At 40.2% G+C, this 12,297-nt stretch overlaps 1 protein-coding gene across 1 annotated transcript in view; it reads right to left on the reverse strand.

The window, feature by feature from the left end:
• Positions 1-2,657, reverse strand: part of LOC125037894 — a 9,275-nt gene extending 6,618 nt beyond the window's left edge. Inside the window, exons 1-4 of the mRNA XM_047631132.1 lie at positions 2,539-2,657; positions 1,038-1,115; positions 805-938; positions 1-100 (exon numbers count right to left, since the gene is read on the reverse strand). The exon at positions 1-100 is cut by the window's left edge and continues 48 nt beyond it. Of these exons, the coding sequence (XP_047487088.1) occupies positions 1-100; positions 805-938; positions 1,038-1,115; positions 2,539-2,657 (431 nt within the window). The remainder of the gene's footprint in view (positions 101-804; positions 939-1,037; positions 1,116-2,538) is intronic.
• Positions 2,658-12,297: the final 9,640 nt, after the last annotated feature.

Below are 12,297 nucleotides of genomic sequence, written 5' to 3' on the forward strand. Positions count from 1 at the left end.
ACGGAAGGAGCAGAGCGTCTGGGCTTTTGGAGGACGAGGACGAGGACGAGGACGAGGACGACGAAGGCGACGGCGGCGACGAGGAGGAAAACGCAACGACCTATTCAAAATTGGAAGAGAAAACTTGAATAAATTGAGGGGAATCTATTTTAAAATTCATGTTTTTGGAGGAAAGTTATTCATTAAGGTTAGGTTTCAATTTCCTATTTCATAGGCTTTATAAAATGTTTATATTCAGATCAGATTGGGAGACGTCAAGAACTTCATATTTATTATAAGAAAAAGGACGATTTTCTTTCAGAAAATTACTTAGACTGAGGACTTATTTGGGTCTGAGAGCTTGGCATATGTTACCGAGAGCGACCGTAAGTAAAACAAAACTTGATCTTTTTTACAGATTTCTACACAACGATCTTGGGGGAAGCGTGGGGGACCGGAAGTGGGAGGGAGGGGATAGGAGCCTGGAGAAATCAAAGAAAGAGATTTATGAAACCTTAAAAATTTACATTTTCGAAAACACGAGCCTTTGTCTGACGGACGAAAATGGGTTCCGAGTGGTAAGTGCAAAACGAGATACGCAGAAAGGCCATTTTCTGAAACGCCGAGTCAAGTTTCTAACACTACAATTATGATTAATACACAAAAGCCACACCTTATTAAACAGTGTGGTAGCAGGCGAACTCAAAACTCCAAACCCAACCTTACCTACCATCTATTTATTCCCTCGACGGAGGGGACAGGCCCCATAATAAGTACTTCGTGCCAAGTGACACAGCAAAGTTACAGAAAATATTTGTCACACACCGTCAGTGTGGAGGGTACAGGTGAGCTGCCCAGCCATAGCCTTGCTTGGAAATCGAAGGTCCCTCCCTGCAGAGTCGCAAGAACCGCTCTCCGCTTCGTTGGTGCGACCGCCACGGATCCAGCAGGAGGCCGGCCTACGAAAAGGAAAAGAAAAGGTCAATAACACAGGAATGGTCTATGACGATAAAAGCGACACAATGGCAATAAAACAATCTTTACATAGAAAATCTTACCCCAAGTCGCACCGACCACAGAAGATTATGTTTTGTCCTGGCAACCCTTGAGGGAGACTGAGGCAGCGGTCGGTCGCTCTGCCCGCCCGGGAGGCAGTCAAAAGAACAAGCAGTTGCGTCGTTAAATAGTTAAGAATGGATGATGGAAATGATGAGGACACACGAAATAAAAACGCATATAGTTTTGAGAAAGCAACAAAGCAGATACATTAGCATTCACAAACGAGAGGAAAAATAATGAGGAAAATTTTAAAAATAATGATAAAAATAACTAATCGGAAATTATTTCCAGGTTTGTCAACAGAAACTTCTCGCGGGCCGTCGCTACGCCATCTAGTGGCGTCCAACCGAACTAATGAAGTGACTAGTTCTTTTTCTTTTCGCCACTAAACACATCAAGTAAACAGAAAACATGTTACATCATTTTCTTCATTAAAGAACATTATTTGAACGCAAAATCGTACTAGGACTACAATTAATATATAGATGCTTTATCATTGTGTGTGTGTGTGTGTGTGTGTGTGTGTGTGTGTGTGTGTGTGTGTGTGTGTGTGTGTGTGTGTGTGTGTGTGTGTGAGTGTGTGTGTGTGTGTGTGTGCACGCGTGTGCAGCGTTTATGGAAATTCGAAGTCAATCCTTGGTGATGACTAACAAAACAGTATGTATAACTCCTTTCGGTTAATCTGAATGCCTTCTATCTTGACCTAAAATCTCATCATAGCTTTCACTATTATTATTCCAAAAGTTGTGGTGTTTCTCGCGCAAAATATAGCAAAGTTCATGATATTTACACCTGTTATCTCTAACCAAGGAACGTACTGTGGGCGAACTGGAGGCGGTTTGGCGATGTCGTTTGTTCAGCCTCTCTTTGATAACGTTCTGTGAACTAATAAATACTCTTAAAATGTAAAAATCAAAGGAGTTCAATTCCATCCTGTGGTTGCTTATTCTAAGAGAGAGGGTGGTGCCAGAAAATGCAAATAAAATATACATTTATTAAACAACAAAATCATGTTATATAGGAGCCGCCCGTGGCAACACTGTTTCCGAGCATCCTCCTCATTCGCGGGATAAAACGCTCGTTCCCTCGGCTTCGGCGAAGGGAAGGCGACCGAAGTTCATGTTGCAGTATGGAGGGAGATGCAAGAGAGCGCCCGGCAATGAAAAGTAGTCTCTCCCAGCCTCTTTAAGGAATATACAGGGCAAAACTACGCCATGCCGTGGCTCCGACTGGAGTGTGTTGCCACCTCGAGTTCGTCAGTTTCTAGATATGGTAAAATTCGTAAGCCTGTTGGAGGCGATATATTCAGCATTGTTTTAATACCCCCTGGTGTGAGACGACGTGACATTGCATACTGTATATATGCATATATATGGGTCCCGATTTCCATTGCAAGAGTGTGGTCACCGATTGTTCTTTGCAAGAGTTGTACTGAACGACTTCGATACATCTCGCCGTCTCACTCCAGGAGGTATACACAATGGCGAATATCTCTCTCACCTCCAACTCTCCCACAGGCGTATAAATATTACCTCCGAACGGGAAATCAGATGAACTTGGGGTGGCAACACACTGCAAGCGGAGTCGCTGTGTGGCGACGTTTTGTTCTGAACGCTCATTGTGTCCTCACTTCCTTTTGCAAATAACAATCGGTGACCTCATCGATTGTTGCCGACAAAAGGGAGTGAAGTCACCTATTGTTCCTTGCAAAAGGAAGTGAGGTCACTGATTGCTCCTAGAGAGAGAATATGGTCACCGACTGTTACTTGGAAAAGGGAATGAGGTCACCAATTTTTTTTCTTGCAAGGGGAGAGAGGTTACCAAATGTTCCTTACAAAGGGAGTGAGATCACCGATTTTTACTTGCAAAAGGGAACAATCGATGACCACACTTCCTTTTGTAAAGAATCGATTATTTTTTTCCAAACCTCAGACCCTGAGGTATTATTGTTAATGCTTTGTAGAAACTGTTCAATGTGTTCATTTCTGAAATGAGTTTTTTAATTCTCGTAGATTTGGTCTCAGTTTTAGCCACAAGTTTCTCTTAATAGATACTGTATGGCTTATTTTGTTTTCTGTGAGCCTCCATCCGGCCAACTACCTCTAATAATTAAAGAATTTGTTGAGCAAAGCATCATGCCAGTGATCTTGGTGGATCTGCTGAATCACTGCAGGAGCAGCAGTAATGGTATTTATTATGAACAAGTAATAAATTCTGATACGATGATGATGATAACAGCAATAGCGATGATGATACTAATGACTAACAATTAGAATATAGTGACAATAAAAACGTTCATGTTGATGATTAATCATGATGATGATGGTGCTGCTAATTATCAATAACCATAATAGTAATGAAGATGCTTATAATGAAAGCAATGAAAATTGTAATGGTTGGAAGAATAATGAAAATGAGCAAAATTGGTATTATGGAAATTATGATAATAACAACGATAATAATAATAACAATGAGGAGAAAGAAACTACATAATGATGATAATAATGATAATAACAATGGTACTAAATATAATAATATTAATAACAACAACAATAATGGTAATGATTATAATAATATTTACAACAATAACAAAAATAATTACAATAAAAATAAGAATGATAATAATAGTAATAATAATATCAGCAATTATAATGATAGTAGTAATACAAGTAAAATCATAGAAATAATAATAACAATGATAATAATTATGATAATGATCATGATGATGATAGAAATTATAATAGTAATGGTAATAATGATAATAATATTAACAATACTAATGATAACAAAAATCATGATTATGATAATAATGATGGCAATAATAATAACGGTAACTCAAAATAATAATAGCAATGATAATGATAACTCTAATAATGATAATAATTGTAATAATAATAACAACAACATCAACATTAACATAAAAAAAAACAAGAATAATAATAATAGCAATAGTAATAATAATAATGATAATAATAATAATAATAATAATAACAATAATAATAACGATAATAATAATAATAAGGACAATAAAACAACAACAACAACAACAACAATACTAATAATAATAATAATAATAATATCAACAGTAAAACAAAAAAAAAAAAATAATAATAACAATAATGATAATAATAATAATAATGATAATCATAATAATAAATAAATAATAATAACAATAATAATAGCAATAATAGGATCCGGGACATCTAAAATAAATAAATTAATAAACAAGTAAATAATACTCTGAAGATGATCATGATAACAGCAGTGATGAAGATCGCGACAGGAGCAGAGGAAACTTATCTCTGTCTCGATGTCTTACTCTTTGTGTGTTTCTCACAAGGTCTGAGGTTCTTGTTACCACTGCTGTCCAATTTGCCAGGGCTGTGTTGGTTAAACGCGCGGTCCGGTTGTATAGAAACATTTATACATATATATGTAGATATATTGTATGTATATTTATATTATACATATATATGTGTATATATATACACATACATATATACAATATATGTATATATACACGCATATATAATGTATATATATTTATATTTAAATTTGTGTATATATATATGTATATATATATTGATATATATATATATATATATATATATATATATGTATTGATATACATACATATTTATATATACATATATATATATATGAATGTATATTTATATATATATCTATACATATATACTAAAATATATATGTCTCTCTCTATCTATGTATCTATACATATATATTAACAAACGCATAAATGAACACACAAACACACACACACACACATAACACACACACACACACACATACACACACACACACACCCATACACACACACACACACACACACACACACACATATGTGTGTGTGTGTGTATATATATATATATATATATATATATATATATATATATATATGTGTGTGTGTGTGTGTGTGTGTGTGTGTGTGTGTGTGTGTGTGTGTTTGTGTATATATGTATATATATATATATTATATATATGAATATGTATATATATGTATATATACATATTTATATATATTCATATATATATATATATATACATATATATATATATATATATATATATATATATATATATATATATATATATATATATATATATATATGCATATATATATGTGCATATATATATATATATATATATATATATATATATATACATATATACACATATATATATACACATATATACTTATATATGCATATATATATATATATATATATATATATATATATATATATATATATTTACACTCTGCCATAGCCGGTCCCAAGCCCAGGTTGAGAAAGGAGGAAGGTTGTTGTCAAGCCTCGTAAGCCGAGCGTAAAAACACCCTACGAAGAACATTGATCGAAACACGTAGTGCTAGCCTCGGAAAATGCCAGGGCGTCCCCCGTAGGCGACACGCACCGTCAGCCCCGGGACGGTACCGTCGGTTAAAGAAGCGAGCTGGAGTGTGGAGATGTGCCACTTGGAGCATCGGCACAATGACTTGAAGAAGCAGGGAAATAGCAGAGACCATGAAGCAAAGAAAAGTGAAAATACTCTGTGTGCAAGAAGTAAGGTGGAGGGGCGGCGGAGTAAGGGAGATCGGAGAAGGTTATAAGCTATACTACTCCGGAAGCAGAACGGGTAGAAACGGCGTGGGTATCATCCTCGATTAAGAGCTCAAGCAAAGGGTGGTATAAGTCCAAAGACTCTCATACAGGTTGATGACAATAAAGGTGCTAGCAGGAAAGAGTCTGATCAACATCGTGAGTGGTTACGCTCCACAGAATGTCTGCGAAGTTCAAGAGAAAGAAGAGGCACAAAGGCTAGAAGAGGGAACGGAAGAGGCACAGAGGCTAGGAGAGGAAAAGGAAGAGGCACAGAGGCTAGGAGAGGGAAAGGAAGAGGCACAGAAGCTAGAAGAGGAAAATGAAGAGGCACAGAAGCTAGGAGAGGGAAAGGAAGAGGCACAGAAGCTAGGAGAGGGAAAGGAAGAGGCACAAAGGCTAGGAGAGGGAAAGGAAGAGTCACAGAGGCTAGGAGAGGAAAAGGAAGAGGCACAGAAGCTAGGAGAGGGAAAGGAAGATGCACAGAGGCTAGGAGAGGAAAAGGAAGAGGCACAGAAACTATCATTACCCTATGTAAGTAATGTCAATGGAACTAGTGAGATCCTAGTTGCACATGTCTATTAGTGGGTCGTGTGGCACGATTGGTTTAGTACTGGCCCTCCGGTCTCATACTCTGAGTGACCTTGGTTCGAGGTATGGGCAGGGAGAGTTGTTATTTATCGATATCAATGCGGCATTGCATTATTCCATCTTTTATTATATATATTAATTGTGTATATATATACATATATATATACATATACATACATATATATATATTTGTACATTATATTCATATATATACAATATATATATATATATATATATATATATATAGATAGATATATATATGAAAGATGGAATAATGCAATACCGCATTGAAATAGGTATATAACAATCCTCCCTGACCTGGCCTCGAACCTAGGTCACTCCGGGTATGAGACCAGAGGGCCAGTACTAAACCAACCATGCCACACGACCCATTAAAGGAGTATGCAACTAGGATCTAACTAGCATCCATAGACATTACCTATCTACTCATACATGAGTAATGATATCGAGGTTTTACACACACTCCCCGTGGGCACTCGGTGGAAATTGATTTAGAAATTCGAAGCCGAAGTCAGATACTGAGGTGTATATATATGAAAGATGGAATAATGCAATACCGCATTGATTAACAAAAGAGCCTTATAAATCCTGGAGGAGAGATTTGGAAACCCCCACAATAACACCCGTGCATGGATGTCGAGATGAATTCCCTCAGCCAGATGGGTAGTGGTGATAATATGCTCAAGATAGTGGAAGAACTACTTGTCTTCAGACCCGATGGGTAAGAGTCAACCATGAGATTCGCTCCAGGCACAGGAGAGGAGCAGAGATCAGAGAACTTGTGAGGTTCATCTGCGACGCAGCTGACGAGGCATCGTACCCTGTCTTTGGAAAACTAGTGAACAGGGACCACAAGAGAGACAAGGCAAGAGTCAGCAGAGCAGTCTGCAAAGGAGACAAGCTGGAAGTTTTGCTGTGAGCTCATATGTCACAGAGGACTAAGCAGTTATACCGCAGAGCAAGAAACAAACAGCTGGAAAGCGATCTTGCTGTAGTCAAGGACACTACATGATCAGATGTTCGTAATTCATAAAAAAATCAAGGTCTGCTGGCATATTGTGATGTCTAAGGGCCTGTGTATGAACTGTTTTGTTCAAGGACACATAAGCAAGGATTGTTCCTGCAACTTTATCTGTACTGTGGAAAGTTGTGAGAAGAAATACAGTAAGTACTGTAGCCAGATAGAGAGGATACCATGGCAGAGGCAATACCACAGGTACCTGTAGAAGTGACACCATCAGTCACTTCAGCACCCCAGAACCTCACTGTGATCCCTCGAGTGAGTAACTTTGCTTACAGTCAAAGTGGAAAGCTGGCTTTATTCTTAGCTCCAGCCATTTTTGACACCTATGCAATGTTGGACCTTGGGACTCTACTAACAAAAGAGTTGTGTGGGATGCCTGGTGCCAGAGATGTGAACTGTCACATGGAACTCACTACCATTACCCAGATGAGAATGCCTGTAGAGTCCACAGTCATCATTCTTCTCATGATAGACCTTGACACACAGAAACTTTACTGCATACCAAAAGTAAGTGTCAGGCCAACACTGAACATAGACCTATCGGGATTGTCAAGCCGTGTTGCGGTCCAGAGATGGCCATACCTAAAGGACATAGGGAGCTAGAAGTGAATCAGGTATACCTGTTGATAAGAGATGATTATGCAGACCTATTCCTTCTTGATGAAGTGAGGAAAGGACAACTAGGGGAGCCTGATGCTATGCTTTTACTAAGCTGGGCCATCCCTTTAAACCCACTGTTAAAACTTTACATTTTGCACACACCACTTCACCTTCGGAGAGAGAGGAGTCAACTCGAAAACACTTGAAATGTTTCATATTGACTTGATCTTGAAGGCATGGGATAAAAACAAAACATTAGATGAGGGTCATTATACCTTGAATATCTCTTTTAACGCCTTACCTGTCAGATAACCAGAAGAGATTCTTAAACTTCTAGAGAAAGGCTATGCTGAAAAAGTGCCACTTAAAGACATAAACAGAGCTGATAGCAAGACATGGTGCTTTCAACATCATCCAATTAACAACCCCAAGAAACCAGACAAGACCAGAGTTGATTTTGACTGTGCCACAGTTTAATTAATATTTATGGGAACCAAGGCCTAGCCAGCATGATAGTAGGGGTCCTGCTAAGATTCTAGGAGGGAACCATTACCTTTCTGGCAAATATAGAAGCAATGTTTCACTAGTTGATGCAAGATAACAGCGATGTGTTATGCTTCCTTTGGTTCCAAGCTGACGATACAGAAGGACTGTCAAATGCCATCTAACCTATTTGGTGAGATGTGGAGCCCAAGCACTGCAAACTATGCACCACAGCAGTTGACTAGGTCATTTGAGGAAGAATACCCTCAGGCTTTGCTGGACACTGCCTTGCGTAATTTTTATGTGTACTTGTATTTTTATGTATTGAAGTCTGTGAAGACCCTGGAGGCTGCAGTATCTTTACCACCCTTGATATCAGCTTAGATAAACTACCTACAGAGCATGTAATTGGCATGATGTGGGATGCTAAGTCTGTCCACTTGTAGAAAGTTTTTTATCATATAATCTAATATGTCGTTATTTAGTGGCACCATGTGTTGTATGCATGCAATATTAAATTCGATGTATTAATTAACAGGTTTGACCGCTACTGAATAAACCTTGAGCGAGTGCTACGCAGTGGTATCAGTCACCTCAGACCCATTGACAAATCATAGGCGTTCATCGGCGGCCACAGTCAAACGCAAAGGGTGCTAATTACCAAGACGACGTAACACGGAGCCGGGACGGGGTGCATCCCTGTCGGCGACAGACGGCGGTAAGGGCAGCGCGCGACGGCTGCAAGCTCAAAAAAGAAAAAAAGAAAATACGGTGCTGCATTATTGCACAGTAAAAAAACCGCGGTGCTGCATTCTTGCAGAGTTAAAAACCCGCGGTGCTGCATTCTTGCAGAGTCAAAAACCCGCGGTGCTGCATTCTTGCAGAGTCAAAAACCCGCGGTGCTGCATTCTTGCAGAGTCAAAAACCTACGATGCTGCATTCTTGCAGATTCAAAAACCCATGGTGCTGCATTCTTGCAGAGTCAAAAACCCACGGTGCTGCATTCTTGCAGAGTCAAAAACCCACGGTGCTGCATTCTTGCACAGTCAAAAACCCGCGGTGCTGTATTCTTGCAGAATCAAAAACCCATGGTGCTGCATTCTTGCAGAGTCAAAAACCCGCGGTAGTGCATTCTTGCAGAGTCAAAAACCCGCTTTGCTGCATTCTTGCAGAGTCAAAAACCCGCGGTGCTGCATTCTTGCAGAGTCAAAAACCCGCGGTGCTGCATTCTTGCAGAGTCAAAAACCCGCGGTGCTGCATTCTTGCAGAGTCAAAAACCCGCGGTGCTGCATTCTTGCAGAGTCACAAACCCACGGTGCTGCATTCTTGCAGAGTCAAAAACCCGCTTTGCTGCATTCTTGCAGAGTCAAAAACCCACGGTGCTGCATTCTTGCAGAGGCAAAAACCCACGGTGCTGCTTTTTTGCAGAGTCAAAAACCCACGGTGCTGCATTCTTGCAGAGTCAAAAACCCATGGTGCTGCATTCTCGCAGAGTCAAAAACCCGCGGTGCTGCATTCTTGCAGAGTCAAAAACCCGCGGTGATGCATTATTGCACAGTCAAAAAACCGCGGTGCTGCATTCTTGCAGAGTCAAAAACCCGCGGTGCTGCATTCTTGCAGAGTCAAAAACCCGCGGTGCTGCATTCTTGCAGAGTCAAAAACCCACGGTGCTGCATTCTTGCAGAGTCAAAAACCCGCGGTGCTGCATTCTTGCAGAGTCAAAAACCCGCGGTGCTGCATTCTTGCAGAGTCAAAAACCCGCGGTGCTGCATTCTTGCAGAGTTACATACCCATGGTGATGCATTCTCGCAGAATCAAAAACCCGTGTTTATTGCAGATAAAAACCCACGGTGTTGTGTTTATTGCAGTTAAAAACCTACAGCGGTGTGTTTATTGCAGATAAAAACACACAGTGTTGTGTTTATTGCAGTTAAAAACCCACAATGTTGTGTTTATCGCAGAAACCCACGGTGTTGTGTTTATTGCAGATAAAAACCCACGGTGTTGTGTTTACTGCAGATAAAAACCCACGGTGTTGTGTTTATTGCAGTTAAAAACCCACAGTGGTGTGTTTATTGCAGTTAAAAACCCACAGTGCTGTGTTTATTGCAGATAAAAACCCACGGTGTTGTGTTTATTGCAGTTAAAAACCCACAGTGTTGTGTTTATTGCAGTTAAAAACACACAGTGTTGTGTTTATTGCAGTTAAAAACCCACGGTGTTGTGTTTATTGCAGATAAAAACCCACGGAGTTGTGTTTATTGCAGATAAAAACCAACGGTGTTGTGTTTATTGCAGTTAAAAACCCACAATGTTGTGATTATCGCAGAAACCCACGGTGTTGTATTTATTGCAGATAAAAACCCACGATGTTGTGTTTATTGCAGTTAAAAACCCACGGTGTTGTGTTTATTGCTGTTAAAAACCCACAGTGGTGTGTTTATTGCAGTTAAAAACCCACAGTGCTGTGTTTATTGCAGATAAAAACCCACGGTGTTGTGTTTATTGCAGTTAAAAAAAAAAAAAAAACATCGTGTTGTGTTTATTGCAGTTAAAAAACACAAAAAAAACAGTGCTTTACTGACTATAGCAGGAAACTCACGAAGTGTTGGAAACACGTCTCCTGCTAGAAATAACCGGTGGACACAAGAAAGGATGGAGGCGGAAATGGACACAGCTGGAGACGGTGTTGCGTGGATAGACAAGTTTATACGAGAGACTGAAAATCGCGAACCCGATGGTGGAAGAACAGGTCCTGGTCCTGGAATGTCAAGGGGGGAAGAAAGTCCCCAAGTTTACTCCGTTGTCAACGCTGGAGAAGGGACTCCCCGTAGTCCAATGAGCGAACATAGGAGGAAGGAAAGTTCCCGAGTCTACCCCGTCATCAACTCTGCCCAGCGTGAACCCTATCCAGGAAGTTACATGGCAGACTCTGTCACCCTATGGAGTAATGTCATGGAGGAATTAATGGGACTCTGGAGAGACCTTGTGAGGAAGGAAAGCCATAAGGATTCTGCTTCGGAATCTTCGGGTGACAACAGCGACAATAAGAAACAGAAATCAAGGCGATGAGAACACAACTTGGCAGAATTACGAAGGAAATATTGGATAGTGGCGGGTAGGCCTCTGATTAACCGAATACAACGTAACTGTTTCACCTGCCGCAGAATAAATAGCAAACCCCTGACTCAGAGGCAAGGAGATTTACCTGTTGAGCGAGTAACACCAAGGGGCTCCACTTTCTACCACACTGGAGTGGATTGTCTTGGCCCATTTCATGTAGCATGCAAAAGGCATTAAGAGAAGCGATTTGGTTTTGTGTTTACATGCTTCAGCACCAGGGCCGTCCATATTGAGCCCCTAAAGTCTCTAGATGCTAGCACATTCCTCAACATATTAATGTGCTTTATAGCCCGAGGAAGATCATGAGAGCCAAAAGGGAGCTCCGAGCAACGGTTCAGGCCTGGTCTAGGGACAAATCCATCGATGACACATGTAAACAAAAAAACATTGAGTGGGTCTTCCAACCCCCTGCAGCATATCACATGGGAGGAGTGTGGAAACGACAGATTCGAACCATAGGGAAGATTCTTTCTTCAATCGTAAGCACGCAGAGAATAGATGATCGACTACGAGCCCTATTTTGTGAAGTAGCAGCCACAATGAACAGCCGCCCTCTCACCGCTATCCCGGGTGACGTTACAGAACCAGAAGCTTTGACCCCTAACCATGCCCTGAGAATGAATGTAGGAGATGGTATCCAGGTGCTCACTGAAGGCAATGCATCACTTGACGATATATATCGCTGTGCCTGGATTCACGCACAAGTCTTAGCAGATAGGTACTAGAAGAGATGGAAAGCTGAGTACCTGAACACATTGAGGATGAGACAGAGACAGTTGAAGCCATCTTGAAATCTTC

The sequence above is a fragment of the Penaeus chinensis genome, chromosome 24, assembly GCF_019202785.1.
Source record: "Penaeus chinensis breed Huanghai No. 1 chromosome 24, ASM1920278v2, whole genome shotgun sequence".
NCBI classification, from domain to species: Eukaryota; Metazoa; Arthropoda; class Malacostraca; order Decapoda; family Penaeidae; genus Penaeus; species Penaeus chinensis.